The 18,362-nt window shown below is 39.1% G+C and overlaps 2 protein-coding genes across 2 annotated transcripts in view; both read right to left on the bottom strand.

The window, feature by feature from the left end:
* Nucleotides 1-770, bottom strand: part of LOC136281169 (uromodulin-like) — a 6,202-nt gene extending 5,432 nt beyond the window's left edge. The window contains exon 1 of the mRNA XM_066167407.1: nt 608-770. Within this exon, the coding sequence (XP_066023504.1) occupies nt 608-674 (67 nt within the window). The 5' untranslated portion in view covers nt 675-770. The remainder of the gene's footprint in view (nt 1-607) is intronic.
* Nucleotides 771-3,048: 2,278 nt separating this feature from the next.
* LOC136281168 (uromodulin-like) lies at nt 3,049-8,824 on the bottom strand. The gene is made up of 5 exons (XM_066167406.1): nt 8,650-8,824; nt 7,520-7,770; nt 6,387-6,501; nt 5,784-5,897; nt 3,049-4,657 (listed from the first exon to the last, which is right to left on the bottom strand). The coding sequence occupies exons 1-5, from the start codon at nt 8,714-8,716 to the stop codon at nt 4,290-4,292; spliced, it is 915 nt and encodes a 304-aa protein (XP_066023503.1). The 5' UTR covers nt 8,717-8,824; the 3' UTR covers nt 3,049-4,289.
* Between the last annotated feature and the right edge of the window lie 9,538 nt (nt 8,825-18,362).

Below are 18,362 nucleotides of genomic sequence, written 5' to 3'. Positions count from 1 at the left end.
TGCTTTCCTGATGAAAACTGGAATTCGACTTATTGACATTTGAAAGGACCAAAATTATCATGAGAGTGACGTTCATCAATGAATGAGCTAAAACAATTAAGGAGGCCTGACCCGCTAATCTAACCACGACTAATAAATAAGACAAAATATATTCATGCTTTTAATATGTGGAAACTCGAATTGGAAAAAAATATTCATTTTTTTAAGCCGTAATCTCTTATCACATAATTCATGTAAATAATTCCATGATTTCAAATTTAAAGCGTCGTGACAAACCAACCATCCTTCACAAGAACAGATAAAATGTAAATTCCGCTTCAGCCATTTAAGAAATGACAAATCATTCCCGCATTATTTGCGGAAGATGGAAGCTCTCCAAAGAGGCAGGGAAGCTGGGGAAAGCATGAACATTATACTCAACACAATTGAATAATTTTCTCAATAATAACAAAAATGAATTTCACTTTTTGGTCACTCGGCAAAGGAAGAAAGAAGAATAAAGCATTGATCATCGAAATTTTTCTTCATGAAAGCAGGACCAAACGTACAGCACAAATCTTTAACTTGGTGAAGCATTTCGCTGATACAATCTATCTTTTAAACTCACCTTCCGAAAGAACCAAATAAATTGCAATCGTGAATAGGAAAAAAATGCTGATCAGTTGTTCCACCATAACGAAAGATATCACTCCAAGTATCAACAATAAAACTATTTAGCACAGTTCGTCACTGGTTTGAATTCTTTCCTGGCAAAATCGGAGCAGAATAGTTTGTCTCTCCAATTTATGTCCCTTTGCACTCACTGGGGATATGCCGTGATGAAAACAGCTCTTTATGATTAAGGCAACTTGGTTTAGAAATGTCACGTTTGTCGTGTTTTATCATTAATGGATGTTCGCTTTCCTGACGGGAGTTTAAAATTAGGTTTTCGCAATTGAATGGCAGCCCACGACATTGTTGTCACAAATTTCACAAAATGAAGAGAAAATTATACGAAAGCCATTGAATAACATTTAGAGGTTAATCTATTATAAAGGAAATTCGCCATTTTCGAGCGAAATTCTGTACATTAAGTGGTCAATGATGTATTTAGCGGTCCACCCACCATTCCTACTGTAAAAAATTTCAACCGTAAAAAATTTCACTAATGAAAACTAGCTCAATAAATTGAAATAAGATGTTCATTCTGAAGAGCTCGCTCCGAGATTTCCAAGCCCAAAATGGACCCCCAACAGAACAAAGGTCCGTATTTCTGCCTAATTCGAGACTATATTTTTCCAGTTCAAACAATAGCTGCCTAATTAAACTTTCAAAGAATATCAGGTGAAGGCCGCTTATCGCGAGGTGGGTTTGAAGTCTAGCAGCCCAGCGGGAAGGTTTTCAGAGCGTTTACGACAACTAAGGATAAATGGAGTCAAAATTTTATTTAACAATATTGATAAACACAGAGGTCAAACGTTTGCGAATGTACGAACGTATTATCCATCATGCTTTTAGGCCATTGGAACGCAGTGGTATCAAGAAACTCTCGGAGTAACGACAGGAAGAAACAACAAACTCAACCCACATGTCTAATACGGGGTCACAACATAAAACTCATGATTTATTGAAGAACGCAACTCATTTCTAGCTAAAGTCAATTTATCCGGCCCCACACATGTCAGCTTTATTATGGTTTTCAACGGGATTGTAAGTCAGAGAAATGCTCCAAGGGCCATATCATAATAGTCATTATTTTTCTTCTGTGGCTCACTTCAGTTTAGCAAATTTAATCAAACTGACCCTTTGTTTTGCTGGCAGAAAACAACAGTTCGACAGCCAGCCCTTTGCATGCCACCCGTTAAACGCTTTCGTTTGCTCATGTCTTCTCGTGAAATAGCCACCCACTGAGAAAATATATCAACGTTATTGAATAATTGGAATTGTAGCTTCACAACAATCCTACATAAGAGACTCCTGCTCCATGCATGAGCCGATTTCAAACTCTTGGCAATTTTTTGCATTTAACAAGAAATTGGAATAGAAATGGCATGTGTCCTCAAAGCAGGTGTAATACATCGTCTGTAAATTATGGTCGAATCGACTTAAAAGGGTTAGAAACATCTAAATTACTCTCAGGCATTTTTTTGATAAGCATTCGATTTGGAAAGGAAAAGTCAAAGAGGGCGCCAAGTGAAGAAAGATGAAAATTATTTCACACACCTTACAGAATTCTACCCTTACTAAACTATTACTTTGGGTCAACTTAAAATTGACAGAAGTGACTAGTTAAAGTAAGTACAATACATGCTGAAAGAATGACATTTCTCGTGAAGATTAATTATTCTATTAATTATGCAAAGCCTTGATCAAGTCCTCTAAATATGCCAAGTATAAAACGTTTTCAATATAAATAATTAAATACCGTCAGAGGAGTTTCCTGTTGCCCTACCTATAGTTTTATTTATCTTTAGTCAGGTTGAAACCGCAAGCCATCGATCGCCAGCCATCACACACTCGCATGCATTTACTCCTATTAGAAAAATTATATCATGATACATGATTTACTGACTGGGTCAACTGTAAACTGAAGTAACTGGAGTAGATATAATGCATGCTGAAAGAATGACATTTCTTATGATATTTACTCTTTTTATTATGCAAAGCCTTGATCAAGCCCTCTAAATATGCTAAATATAAAAAGCTTTTCAATAATTAAATACCGTCAGAGGAGTTTCCTGTTGCCCAATCTAGTTTTATAAATTTTTAAGTCAAGTCGAAACCGCGAGGCATCGATCGCCAGCCATCACGCAGTCACACGCACTTATTGAGCATTTCATATAGGAAGGACAAGTCAAAGAGGGCGCCAAGTGAAGAAAGATGAAATTTATTTCACACACTTTACAGAATTCTACCCTAACTGAACTGTCACTTTGGGTCAACTTAAAATTGACAAAAGTAACTGTTTAAATTAAGTACAATACATGCTGAAAGAATAGAATTTCTCATGAAGATTAATTACTCTTTTTATTATGTAAAGCCTTGATCAAGTCCTCTAAATATGCCACATAGAATAAGTTTCAATATGAATAATTAAATACCGTCAGAGGAGTTTCCTGTTACCCTACCTATAGTTTTATTTATCTTTAGTCAAGTCGAAACCGCGAGCCATCGATCGCGAGCCATCACGCACTCGCACGCACTTATTTCTACTTATCACGCACGAGAGTGCAGTTTGCGTGAGGTTTATTCTATCGAACATTCTGGGCTCAGAACAAAGAAATGGGACGAGTAGAGAGAAAATACAGCTCTGATTCAAATTATCAAGCGTAAACCGTTCTATCCAGCTTTTTTGTTTTGTTTTCACGAATGAGTTAGGGCTTTCAAATTTTAACCAGCAGCAGTTAAAAGTCTAAGACGGCCGTTTAAGATAGTCAACAATAAGTTAGGATTTTATATCCACAAATTAAAAGTCATCTAAGTCACTGCACAAAAAAACTCAGAAAAACTTCAGTCCTTGAAATGTTTTGAACTCATATTCACTATTGCTGAAAGCCAAAGACTGCAACGGGGAAATACGATGTGATGTGTAAGATGAAACGGCTTTCCCCAACCGGAATAAAACAGTTCTATAAAATGTCTATAAACACTTTATCTCCCCCATCCGTTATAAGAGAATCCAATCCATTTGTAAGCCGATTTCACACAACCTATGACCTTTTCCGTTGACTACAACAGGAATTTATGCGACAAATAGCTCGAGGCCTCGAAGCAGCTGTGATACTTTCTCTGTAATTATTCGTCAACTTTGAGTATGTGACGGTATCACAAATAAGTTCAACCTTGTTTTAAAGGGCATTCATTGAGAATAACACTAGGATCCCTAGCGACAGGGAAAGTCAAAGACACTGCAAAGTTAAGATAGATGCACTTAATTACGCGCATTACAAAACTTCTACCTTTAAGAACAATCACTTGGTGTACAAATCAAAATTACGTCGTCTTTCATCATGTAACTAATTGGAGTAGTCGCTTACTGAAGAAACTAAAGTAAATATAATACTTGCTAAAAGAATGGCATCTCTCATAAATTTTACTCGTATAATTCTGCAAAGTCTTGATCAGGCCGCCTTTAATATTCTAAATGATAATTCTTTAAAAAGGACGAACTGTTTTAAAGTTAAGTTTCATTCTTGACGTGCTTGTGATATCTGAATTAGTTCAACGGCAGATTACACAAACGCAAACGACTAAAGATCAAGGTATAATGATAAACAATATCCTTAAAAACAAGATTTGTGTTTCAGCCTCTAGCTTTTTCCGCAGTATCGGCTGGCACAAACTTGGACCGGTTTCAGTCTGTATACAACGAAAGAGCTGCAATTCTGTACGTTGATCATAATGTGGTGGTGACAACAGTTTTGATAGCCACTAAAACAAACTTTTCTGGAAACGACTCCTTCATCAACTGTTGGGTGTGTTCCGTTCATCCACCCAGGCAAGTCCGTTCCACATCTATGGTGCGGTAGGCAGTGAGTAGGTATACTCGTTCCAGCCCCCGCCGAGAATCTGTACCAGTCTTCTGTCAAATTTTTATCACATTTTCGGTCACCGCGACCAAAATCGCTGTGTCGATCGGAGTCATTCAGAATCTTGTACTGATTGCATTCTGAGGGAGCTAAAAATGAAAATGTATTGGAATACTCAAGCATGTGGCTTTGTCAAAAGCGAAATGTTCTGATATCTCATAAAAGATGGCGAAAGCGAGGACATGGGCACCAAAACAATTTTTTGGGGGGATGGGGGTGGGGAGAATTTGAAAAAAGATGGGTTCATATTTCCTTCAGATTCAGAGTCGCTCAAAACCTAGAACTGATGACGTTTTGAGATACTTGAACATTTAGGGTCCTTCGAAACATTCATGCACCTGATGATATCAGGAAAGTAACGTTTTAAACAACTGCTTCGTAGACGGCACTGGGGAATAATTGTGCCAGAGGACAACAACAATATATCTGTTATTCCATTACTGCGTCAATTTATCAAATAAATTCATGAGGACGCGCGCAAAGTATGCAACTTTTATAGACGGTATTACATTGTCGAACAGGGCAAAAATACAGAGCAACAAACTTTGATTTTTCTTTTCCGCGTTTGTTAGGCTTGATCTGTGAATAAACGAACTTGTACGCGCGACAGATCTTTTAGTTGGTCACATAGAACACTTTAATGGTTTCGTCCGTGTTGTTTCGTCTTTCGTGTACTCCTTCTGCGATCGATACGATACACAGATAAGGCCGTAGGATGTATTTCGCAAACTCAAATTAAAATATTAAAAAGTGAAATAATAGTGGAGTCATATATCCTTAAATCGATGGTTTAACATATAACACGAGAGGACATTTTGCTCGTTTCGCGTATTTTTCTACACAACTTTACATAAAATACTACTCAACTCTTAAAACATCCGCGCGTACTTTAAGTTAAACCATTGAATAAGGTGTATTTATAAAAAGTCAAAGGAGTTATTCTATTTTTTTAATTGAATATACATTCAGACAATGCAAACACTATTTACCCTTGATCTCACGTGTAACAAAGAGCATGCGCTAAAATTGGTCGAAAGGACACTTAACATTTCCGAAAGCTTTATTTTCGGCCGGTCATCCAAGTTAGGGCTCCAAATAAGTACAGAAGATCTCCTGCTGCTAATCCTAACCCTAAACCTTTACCCTAAACCAATATGAAAAACTATTTCAAAATATTCCGTTCGCTCTTAAAGAACGAACCTAAGAATCACCAACCTGTATCACACAGAGTTCCAAGGTACCCCTCAGGGCAGTCACACTTGAATCCATTGACAAGATCTCGGCATGATCCTCCATTGTGACACGGATTAACGCTGCAATCGTCTATATCTGCAATTCCAATTGTGATTGGCTTAGCTGAGCATGATTCGTTACCTTACGCGTCGCTCCAATATTTTGTTGGGGAATAAACACTACATGAAATGTTCAATTACTCGCAAGACAAGGGACCTGAGAGGGTTCAAGGACTTTTAAGAACAAGAAAAACTCTTTATATGGGATTAGTTATTGCAAGATACCCCCAGTGACTTCAGAAACGGGTCTAATCAAAATTTGCCAGGAGATTATTTTCTTTGTTGGTTTTTTTTTTTTTTGGCAGTTATTGGTTTCTGTAGTGTCGCAGCTGACTATGGAATTATGAACTATTCGTGCTCTCTCTTACGTCCTTGAGCTCTTGAGCTACAAGTGACAAATTCTTAGTTTTGTTAGATGTCAAAACATCGAAATGAAAGACTGATCAAAATTGAGCCAAAATAGTCATAGGCTGAAGAGGATAACTTGGATTTCAGATGGTGTTCCAGTTCCTTTCAAATATCTTACCTGTTTCGCATTTTAACCCAGTAAAGCCTGCAGCACAAAGGCAGCGGTACCCGTGTGGTAAAAACCCGGATTGACATGTCCCACCATTCATACAAGGCGTGGTCCCACATGAGTTCTGGGAAATGATAAATGGAAAAAACCATTCAAATCAGACGGAAGGAGACAGGAGGATTATGGGAAAGTACGAAAAGAATCTATGAACGTAATTCTTTCTGGAATGATAAAAGGTTAAGGTTTGCGAACTTTAGCTCATAGTTGCCATAGCTTTTCTCAGTTTCCCTCGAATGAAGCGACATGAAGAACTGCAGCTCTTCATCGAAATATGCTGATCTGATAGTTTTTAATCATTCATGTTCCTGGGTGGAGAGAGACATTGTAATAGTAATGTGTCTTGCCCAAGAATATGACAACATAATTGGGGCCAGGGCGTGAATCATTCGACATGTGCTGATTGCAGTGTCCGCATCAACGAGGAACTATAATATTGAACCGCTCTAATGAGACATCATTTAGTCCTTTATAAAATTATATATGGTCCGACTGCTAGGACTTTGTATCTGTTTCTTTCATTGAAGGGAAACTTGTGCTGAAGTGACATCAATTCTAGCCCTGAAACTGTCCTTTGAATAAAGCGACAAACCTTCAAAGAGGGAGGCTTCTTTGATTGTTCTATGAGAGGGTCCCAATGGGGTGGTGGCATTTATGGCTAACGATAAAAATTTTGGCCATTTTACCGCTAACGGTTAATAACCTCCATTATTATACATTAAACTTACTTTGAAAACTCTAATTGAACGACAGCATACATTCAATTTACAATGGCAAATGAAGTTGACATTATCATGTCGATTTCAAAGTCTGCCTTGCTTCTAAGCCCGTCGTCCGCGTTGTGTTCTCACACTTATGACACACCCAGAGAGAAGTGTTTTCTTTTTCAGATTGTTTAAAAAAATGTATAATAAAACAATTATTTCAACAGTTAAAGTTTCTTTACGACTAACGATTAGAGTTTGTCAATATTTACGCCTATTTTTAAGGCTAAACTTTTTGGCCGCTTTACGGCTAACGGTTATCCCTATAGAGATCCTTTTCTAGGTGCAAAAATTGTAAAATTATAGGAAACTTTTATATACCTCAGCTCCACGGTAGATGAAATTCACTCTCGGTTTTAAATCATCCGGATGTTGTATGTCTGTCGAATTGTTTAATTCACAGACTTCATCTCCTGCTACTCTCTTTCCAAAGTTGTACGATACGCATGCGTTCTCCAGATAACACTGAACTCTGCACGAATGCTCAGAGTTTAAGGCAATTGTTCTTATGATGTGTTTTTCCAGCGCTGAGCCATCTTTAGCTTCCAAAAACTGCAGTATTCGGCAATCATCTGCAATAAATAGTATGTTTTGAAAATAAGACTTCGATAAGATCTCGCTATCAATTATTTAACGGCAGGTTGTTTCGTCATGTTATAAATTATAGCAGGATGTTATTTCAAAAATTTGGAAGAAAAAACGGACCGAGAAAACACATCGGCTGAGATACGCACTGAAGGCAGACGCCACACTTAAGAAAATTATCTCCGAAAGCCATCAGGGTTTTTTTAATTTTGAGAAACTGCTTTCCTGATGAAAACTGGAATTCGACTTATTGACATTTGAAAGGACCAAAATTATCATGAGAGTGACGTTCATCAATGAATGAGCTAAAACAATTAAGCAGGCCCGACCCGCTAATCTAACCACGATTATCAATAAGACAAATTATATCCATACTTTTAATAGTGGAAATTCGAATTGGGGGAAAAAACTTCCTTTTTTTAAGCCTTAATTTCTTATCACATGATTTATGTCAACAATTCATACGATTTCAAATTTAAAGCGTCATGACAAACCAACCATCCTTCATAAGAACAGATGAAATGTAAATTCTGCTTCAGCTACTCGACAAACGACAAATCATTTCCGCATTATTTACGGAAGAAGATGGTAGCTCTCCAAAGAGGCAGGGAGGTGTTTACTAACTCGCTTTTTCGTGTTTATTTCTAACAGACGCAGGGGTAAGCACGAACACCATACCCGATACAATTGTATAATTTTCTCAATAATAGCAAAAAGGATTTATATTTTAGTCACTCGGCAAAGGAGGAACGAAGAATAACGCATTGATCATTGAAATGTTTCTTTATGAAAACAGGACCAAACGTACAGAACAAATCTTTAACTTAGTGAAGCATTTCGCTGATACAATCTATTTTTAAACTCACCTTCCGTAAGAACCACATAAACTGCAATCGTGAATAAAAAAAAAATCTTGATCAGTTGTTCCACCATAAGGAAAGATATCACTCCAAGTATCAACAATAAAACTGTTTTACACAGTTCCTCATTGGCTTGAATTCTTTCTTGACGAAATACGAGCAGAACAGTTTGCCTCTCCAATATAAGTCCCTTTGCAATCACTAAGGACGTGACGAAAATAGAAATGATGTCACGTTTTCAGTGTTTATTAACGTTAATCGATGTTTGTTTATGGGAGTTCGCAATTGAATGGCAGCTTACGACATTGTTATCACAAATGTCACAGAATGAAGAGAAAATTATATTAGAGCCACAAAATAACTTTTGGAGGTTAATCTATTCTAAGCGAAACGGATAAAAGACAACAATCACCTCTTCTCGGCGAAAATGGTGAGTGAAATAATAGTCGAACCTGCATTTGGTGGCGTCGTATTAAGCAGTCATTTGTCAAAGTCTCAATACAGGGTTATTTTGCAATATCAACTGAGTTAATAGCGTAATTTGGCCACCGTAAAGAGTTTAACCCTTCGTTAGCCCCTCGTCAGAGCGAATGGGGAAATTGTGGATTTTTATTTCAGTCATTTTTTTCAAATCGGCTCTAATACACTAGCTGGTTTTTCTTTTTCATTATTTAAGATAACTTCCCTCTCTAATCAGCCCCCTCCGGTAACGAACTTACGAGAAGAGAAAATGCGTCAAGAACACCAAGGTTCTCTCCCCCCACCCCTCCCCTCTACTTCTTTCTAAGGCTTTAAGTTTCTATCAATCTTCAATTATAGGTTCCCTTATACCCTCCCTTGAGAAAAAGAAAACTATAACATAAAACGCTTTAAGATAATATTCCTATAAGGATGCTACGCAAATGGTTACACCGTAAAATTTTTGCTTAATGTTCAATACAAAATTATGTTTGTGTTTATAAAAACCCCTGTTTTGATTTGTGTTGGTTTTTCAATCAAACAAATGCATACTATGTACGATATTCACTGCAACTAAGCCATAATTCACAGAAACATAAATTACTTCAATTCTATTTATCAAAACGTTAATTAAACAACCCCCACCATCGGATCATGACCTCGGCTAGCAGCCAAGCGGGAACTTAAGGTTTTCAGAGCGTTTACGACAACTAAGGATAGATAGAGTCACAATTCTATTTAACAATATTGATAAACACAGAGGTCAAACGTCTGCGAATGTACCAACGTATTATCTATTATGCTTTTAGACTGTTGGAACTCAGTGGTATCAATAAAAGCCATTTCAGCAGTAGACATTCCACGAGATGGCTCTTCTTTCCACTGTTTCCACTGGAAATAAGAATGTTTGTTCTCGTGGAGGGAGGAAAACCGGAGAACCCAGAGAAAAACTCTCGGAGCAACGACAAGAACCAACGACAAACTCAACCCACATGTCTAATATCACTTTACCATTATTTTTCTGGGTCACAACATGAAACTCATGATTTATTGAAGAACGCAACTCATTTCTAGCTAAATTCAACCTATCCGGCCCCACACACGTCAGCTTTTATTATGGTTTTCAATGGGATTGTGAGTCAGAGCAATGCCCCAAGGGCCATATCATAATAGTCATTATTTTTCTTCTGTGGCTCTCTTCAGTTTAGGAAATATAATCAAACTGATCCTTTGTTTTGCTGGCAGAAAACAACAGTTCGGCAGCCAGCTCTTTGCAAGCCACCCGTTAAACGCTTTCGTTTGCTCATGTCTTCTTGTGAAATAGCCACCCGATGAGAAAATCTATTAACGTTATTGAATAATTAGCAGTGTAGCTTCACAACAATCCTACATAAGAGACTCCTGCTCCATGCATAAGCCGATTTCAAACTCTTGGCAATTTTTTGCATTTAAAAAGAAATTGGAATAGAAATGTCACTTGTCCTCAAAGCAGGTGTGATACATTCTCTGTAAATTTTGGTCAAATCGACTTAAAGGGTTACAGACATTTTTTTTGATAAGCATTCGGTGTAGAAAGGACAAATCGAAGAGGGCGCCAAGTGAAGAAAGATGAAATTTATTTCACACACTTTACAGAATTCTACCCTAACTAAATCATCACTTTGGGTCAACTTAAAAATTGACAGAAGTAACTTATTAAAGTGAGTTCAATACATCCTGAAAGACTAACATTCCTCATGAAGATTTATTACCCTTTTTATCATGCAAAGCCTTGATCAAGTCCTCTAAATGTGCCAGGTACAAACCGTTTTCAATATAAATAATTAAATACCGTCAGAGGAGTTTCCTACTGCCCTACCTATAGTTTCATTTATCTATGGTCAGGTCGATCGCCAGCCATTACGCATTCGCACGCACTTATTTCTATTATGAAAATTGTATCATGATACATGATTTACCGATTGGGTCAACTGTAAACTGAAGTAACTGGAGCAGATATAATACATGCTGAAAGAATGACATTTCTCATGATGTTTACTCTTTTGATTATGCAAAGCCTTAATCAAGCCCTCTAAATATGCTAAATATAAAAACCTTTTCAATAATTAAATACCGTCAGAGGAGTTTCCTGTTGCCCTATCTAGTTTTATAAATTTTTGCGTCAAGTCGAAACCGCGAGCCCCCATCGATCGCCAGCCATCACGCATTCGCACGCACTTATTTCTACTTATCACGCACGAGAGTTCAGTTTGCGTGAGGTTCATTTCATTGAATATTCTGGGCTAAGAATAAAGAAATAGGAAGAGAAGAGAGAAAATACAGCCCTGATTCAAATCATCAAGGGTAAACCGTTCTATCCAGCCTTTTTTTCAGGAATGAGTTAGGGCCTTGGAATTTTAACCTGCAGCAGTTTAAAGTCTAAGATAGTCGTCTAAGGTAGCCAACAATATGAGGATTTTATATCCATCGATTAAATGTCATTTAATCGATGGATTATAACCTAACTTCCACAGTACCGGCAACGACGACAAATTGAAACTGGTTTCAATCTGTATACAACGAAAGAGCTGCAATTCCGTACGTTGATCATAATGTGACGGTGACAACAGTTAAGATAGCCATGAAAACAAACTTTTCTGGAAACTACTCCTTCGTCAACTGTTGGGTGTGCTCCGTCCATCCACCCAGGCAAGTCCGTTCCACATCTATGGTGCGGTAGGCAGTGAGTAGGTATACTCGTTCCAGCCCCCGCCGAGAATCTGTACCAGTCTTCGGTCAAATTTTTATCACTTTTTCGGTCACCGCGACCAAAATCGCTGTGTCGATCGGAGTCATTCAGAAACTTGTACTGTTTGCATTCTGAGGGAGCTAAAAATGAAAATGTATTGGAATACTCAAGCATTTGGCTTTATGAGAAGCGAAATGTTCTGATATCTAATAAAAGATGGCGAAAGCGAGGACATGGGCACCAAAACAATTTTTGGGGGGCTGGGGGTGGGACATGCATGTCCTGACATGCATGACGTAGTGTGATGCTAGTGTCACACGACACTACATTCCTGTTTTCCTTTAGCTAAAGAATTCGCACACAAAATTGTAGACAAAACACCTGTAACAATAGTAAGACAAAAGAAAAAAATTGCTCTCAAATTAAGACTGAAACGACTGAAAGTTACGGAGTACTGTGTCTTCTTAATAAGGAATGTTCGTAAGTCTTTCTTAGTAAGACATGTCTGAAATTAGAAATGTTCAACAACAATGCTCGTAATCAACGTAAGTATTAAACAATATCTGATCAAATCTCTTGAATAAGTCTCTTCGTAGGCTTGGGCAATCGGGTAGACCTTCGAAGCACGACTTCAGTCGAGGTCTCGGCACAAACGGCAGGGTCAATAGGCCCAGGGTCTGCAAACTTCTGACACGAGGTAGGTGCAGAAGACAGGGAACTGGTTTCCATGTCAACATCAACAGAAGATTCCTCAAGCGAAATAACAGTGTAGCGGATTCACCAGTCATAAACCTCTTGAAGTGCGATGAATTGCGAGTCACTTTCGAGTTAGGACCTTCTACTGTTAACATGCTTTGATTCTTGCAGGGACAATAAGTGGAGTGTGTTGATAAGGTGTTGACAGCTTTCCTCGCCTTGGCTGTTTCACTAAAACAATGTCTCAAACTTGGATGTCACATTCTCTGATAGCTCCCTTAGATTCAGCATGACACTTCATCTTCAACTTTTGTTGGGCATCTTGTTCACGCAAAGCTACAGGATCATATGCAAGTCTGTAGGCATCACTACAGGGCATGGTAGTTTGACCCTGATTGGTCGTCCAAAAAGAGCAGTAGCTGGGGCAACAACAGTAGTACTATGAGGGGTGGCACAGTAGTTGCGGAGAAACTGATACATTTGTTGCTACCAGTTTGTAGTGGTGCGAAGTACCTTTCCAAAACACCTCGTGAACCTTTCAACTTCGCCATTTGCCTCTGGCCATAAGGGGGTGACTTTTCGGAATAAAAAACCAAGATAGTCAGCAAATTGTGCAAACTCATGCCCACTGAAGGAACGACCGTTGTTAGTTTTCACGACTTCAGGAACACCATAGGCAACAAATGTGCGGTCCAGCTTAGGAATCACAGCTTTAGCAGCAGTTGAATGCGCAATCTCAATATTAGGGAACCTAGAGTAGTCATCTATCACGACAAGAACATAGAGCCCAGCCACTTCGCAGAAGTCGATGCTGACTTGGTGCCAGGGACTACAAGGTAACCGAGTCATTTTCAGAGTTTCATTTCATTTCGCGGGAAGGCTTCGGTGTAGCAATGTGACATTTTTAACAATTGAATCAACAACACTGTCCATTATGGGAAACCAAATCTTTGAACGTTACAGGCTACTTGTCTTAACTATTCCTTGGTGGCCCTCATGAACTAATTCTACCATTCGCTTCTGATGAACTTCAGGTATCACCATGCGGTTTCCACGGAGCACAATTTTCCCATCCACTGAGATCAGTTCATTACGGACTTTCGCAAAGATTTTGAGAGTGCTTGTGTCGACAGTTGTCGATCCTTGCTGAGGCTTGTGAAGTCGAGCTATTGAAGATTTGCAGCAGGGGCTTGTGGTCTGTCAACACTTTGAAGTGGCTTCCAAGTAAGTACATACGGAAATGATGGCAACCCCAAGCAATGGCCAAGGCTTTACGCCCTATCTAAGAATAACGCTTCTCCACACTTGAATGAGCTTTGCTGCCATATGAATTGACTTTACCATCCTGAGTTAAGACAGCACCCAATCCGACGGGGCTAGCATCCATCAGTAGGACTGTTTTCTTTCGCGGGTCAAAATAAGCCATCCCGTCGTCAGATGTAGGACTGTTTTTGAGCCTGTCGACAACTGTTTGATGGACCTCTCTCATTTGAATAAAACTGTTGTGAGTGAGCTCACGTAAGGGGGGCAACGATGTCTGCATAATCACGAATAAAGCGAGACATATAATTGGTCATGCCTGACAGACTACGAACGTCGATCACAGAAGAAAATGGATCTGCTTTCTGAGTTGCTTCTATCTTTGCGGGATCAGGAGACATTCCTCTACCACTGAAGACCAGTCCAAAAAAGTTGATATCTTTACGAAGACTTAAGTTTAATTTCTTATCGCGAGTCAGCACTGCATGGAGGGTCTTGTGTTCCTTTCTGTTTACACCATAAATTATGACATCATCACTGATTTTTTTCCCATTGGGAATTTCACTAATAGCTGAGGCAATCACATCTTGAAACATTTCTGTAGCAGCATTGATTCAAAAACTGAGGCGTTTGTATCTAAACAAACCAATGGGGATAAAAAATGCGCTGATATGTCTTGAGTCAGGATGCAGGGGTAGCTGGAGTTAACCTTGGTTCAAATCCAATCAAGAATTGGCATAGGATGTCGCACTCAGCATATGGCTTTGTTGGCCTCCCTCATGTCTACACACAGTCGAACACTACCAGGTTGTTTGGGCTTTGGGACAAGAACAACTGGGGAGACCCATGGTGTTGGTCCCACAGCAGGTTCAATGATGTCCTCTTTGAGAAAGGACTTCACACAAACCTCCAGATTCTTTCTTTGACGGTAAGGGATTCTTCTGTGTGACTGATGTGCCGGCTTTACACTTTCATTGATGTATAGCTTAATTTAAACATTATTCATTTTTCCAAGGCCAGCGAACAGGCTAGGGTGTCTTATGAAAATGTTTTTCTCCACTGAGACGGCATTAGCAGTGCGAAGTAGGAACCCAGAGTTGACTGCGCTGCACTTAGACTCCACTAAAGCAAAGAACTTGCCTAAAACGTGGAACGGATCACTGGAGTTGTAAACATACACCCTTGTATCACAAGACTTCAGTTTCACGTTACACACCTTCGAAGCACTCAAGCTCAGAATGTTTTCACTCGCTCCAGGGTCAACCAGGAAATTGCGCTTGAAACCATTGACCTTTAGTGAGACAAACGGAGCACTAACCTTATCGACGGGCGTTTCTACCCTGGACCCGTACCCGTCATCAGAACTCGACGGCGTTTCACGTGGCATAGATCTTCTTCTCTTTGGTGGAGATCGGCTGTGACTTGACGACTTTGTACGACAACACTTCGCGTAGTAACCATATTTGTGACGAACACCAACGTGACTTGCGATTTCAAGCAAGTCAACCTTTCTTCTGATCGTGTGGCCAGCTTTCACTGCATTCGTAGCACGAACGTTTCTTCTGAGGAGTTTCTGGCGGCTGAGGTAACACAGAATTGGCACTTTCCAAAGGTTCAATGTCCTTCGGCTGTTTTTCGGACACGTCGAGCGCTCTTGCTTCATCTAAAAATGCATCGAGGGTCATCGTCCCATCTGTTGATGCTTTATGGCGCAAACGTTGGGACGAACAAGATTGAGTGTTAGTTAGCAAACTCACATGTAGATGCCAGTTGATGTAAACGAGAGTGATAAGCATTCATCGATTCACCATGGATTCTGTTTGACTTGCCGAAAATTGTAAATATCATACTCGACATTCTTTTTGGGGTCGAAGTACTCGGTGAGTTTCTCTTTCCCCGTTTCAAAATCATCTCCGCTCTCAGACAAAGTTTCGAAGATGTCACACACCTCTTCTTCAGCATAATAAAGTAAAAAAGCGCTTTGCCTCGTTTTTTCCTTGATGTCAGCAGCAACAAAACAGATTTTCGAGCCGCTTGATCCATCGTTGAGCGATTGCACCATCTGCGTGTATATCGAAGGAATCGAAGCTTGGAAGACAAGAAGCCATCACAAAGACTACGGAGATTGACCTGAAACGACGGGCCGTCCTCGTTGCCAATGTAATGTGGAGAACGAACACGAAAGTATTTAACAATAAACGGCCGTTACGAGTATATGGTCTGCTCTCTATTTTAATCCCAGAATTCCCTTGTTTAAATTACATGCATGACGTAAAATGACGTTAGTGTCACACGACACTACAATCTAAATATACTTGGAGATGGACAGATGCTCCATTTCCACCTGTCCACATTAAAAAGGAGCGTTTTAAAACGGTGTGTTTTCAAAAGACTCCACTTTTGAAACCTCTTTCGAAAGTCCCCGTTTATATCAAAGTATTAAGGCGTCGAAGAATGGATGACTGGCGAAAACACGTCAAAAAGTATGCGTTTTCAAACAAAAATGCAATAGTGTGGCGCGGGCCTAGATTTACCACGGTCTCTCTAATTATATGAAATAGTTATTTATACAAACTGAAAATGTGAGTTACCGTATTCACATAAAGGTCCAGTGAGGCCTGCAGCACAAGGAAGGTGATGTCCCTGACGGGTAAAATACAAATGAAAATTGGATCGTTAATTCACAACTTTAAGTCTGTAGCTGAAAATATCATAAACGAAATATGATCTTCCCGCCAAACAATTGTGTGTTTCTGAAATGAAACCCTGCAGAAGTGAAAACATGTAAAGGTTACGATTTTAAAATTTGGACTAAAACACGTGAAGAGAAACCAAGTTTAAAGATTGAAAGGGATAGACTTAGAATTCTTAGTAAACCATCGAATACTGCAAAAAAAAACAATATGCAAAAAACCTCTCTCTGTCAAGTATTCATGGCAACCATTTCCAGCAACATTACAAAAATTGATAAAAGGAAAACTTTCCAGCTTCTGATACGTTATACAAGGCTTGAAGTAAAGAACTATGTACCTTCACGAGAAAAGAGAATGTCACCCCTTTTTGATCATCAAGGTTTGTATTCTGATCGACGTATCCATGTTTGTTTAGTTCGCAAGTTCCTTTCTTGTTCACCTCGGATAGCTCTCTGAAGTTTGTTGAAGTACACCACGAGTTTCTGAGGCACCAATGATTGCATGACATAAAACTGGGAGATTGAAACTGTTTAACGACATGACCATTAAGCCGAGTATTTTCTCGCGTCTTAAAGAGAGCCGAATTAGTACAAGTGGCTTGTTTTGGAAACATTATTCCTAGAACAAGGATCAAAAAGACATTTTTCGCTGCACCCATTACTCGACGAACACGCACAAAGTCAATTGTGACTTAGAGTAAAACTCAAGAATCCTTTTTCTTCCTTCCTAAGCAAAACTCAAGTTGAAATGCGAGGGGGCAATTCGTCGATTCCTGCTAACAGGTGTTCACCATCCTACGTCTGGGAAAATTAAGAGAGACATTTGACCACATAGAGGCGTTTTAATTACAATATCTTTGACATGCACTATTTTCAAATGAATAATTAAGTTTATTCATTCCACGTTTAAATTTTGTATTCAGCTTCTTGTCGTCAAGCAGCGCTATTGTGTTTCAATTACAGTAAATGTTTTTCTCGTCAAGTGCATTTCACAAAGAGACTCGAGAAAGCAAGAAGGAATGAAAGCAAGAACCAACAACAAACTCAACCCACATGTCTAATATCACTTTACCATTATTTTTGCTGGTCAAAACACGAGACTCATGATTTATTTAAGAACGCAACTCATTTTTGGCTCAAGTCAACCCATCCGGCTCCATACACGTCAGCTTTATTACGGTTTTCAATGGGATTGTGAGTCAGAGCAATGCCCCAAGGACCATATCATAATAGTCATTATTTTTCTTCTGTGGCTCACTTCAGTTTAGCAAATTTAATCAAACTGACCCTTTGTTTTGCTGGTAGAAAACAACAGTTCGACAGCCAGCTCTTTGCATGTCACCCGTTAAATGTCTTTCTTTGTTCATGTCTTCTTGTGAAATAGCCATCCACTGAGAAAATATGTAAATATGTCGACGTTATTGAATAATTGGAATTGTAGCTTCAAAACCATCCTACATAACAGACTCCTGCTACATGCATAAGCCGATTTCAAACTCTTGGCAACTTTAATTATCACCACTAATCGGCGTTACCACCAGCGCCTTTGTTTTGGCATCTTAACTCCGCCCACGCTCCTTTAAATCGTGACGATGGCGGTTTGCTTCCTGATGCCTATTTACACCTCGTCAGAAAAAAAGGCCGCTAATTAGTGATCATATAAAAGGACCTCTTGTTGCAGCGTTTAGATGACCCCTGATGAAGGCACTAGACAGGAGTGTCGAAACGTTGGGTCTATGAATTGTAACTTCTTCGGTTACATTCATTAAATGTGCAAACCAGAGTGGCATCAAACTATGTCTTGGAAACTTTTTGCATTTAACAAGAAATTGGAATAGAAATGGCACGTTTCCTCAAAGCAGGTGTAATACATTCTCTGTAAAT

The sequence above is a fragment of the Pocillopora verrucosa genome, chromosome 5, assembly GCF_036669915.1.
Source record: "Pocillopora verrucosa isolate sample1 chromosome 5, ASM3666991v2, whole genome shotgun sequence".
Taxonomy (NCBI): domain Eukaryota; kingdom Metazoa; phylum Cnidaria; class Anthozoa; order Scleractinia; family Pocilloporidae; genus Pocillopora; species Pocillopora verrucosa.
This window is presented reverse-complemented; position numbering and strand designations above follow the sequence as displayed.

What these genes read in the sequence shown, in the direction of transcription:
- LOC136281168 (XM_066167406.1), bottom strand. Translation starts at nt 8,716, where the DNA reads ATGGTGGAACAACTGATCAAGATTTTTTTTTTATTCACGATTGCAGTT. An exon ending in TTATGTGGTTCTTACGGAAG is followed by an intron (nt 7,771 to 8,649) that starts GTGAGTTTAAAA and finishes TATTTATTGCAG; the next exon opens with ATGATTGCCGAATACTGCAG. An exon ending in TGGGTTAAAATGCGAAACAG is followed by an intron (nt 5,898 to 6,386) that starts GTAAGATATTTG and finishes TTGGAATTGCAG; the next exon opens with ATATAGACGATTGCAGCGTT.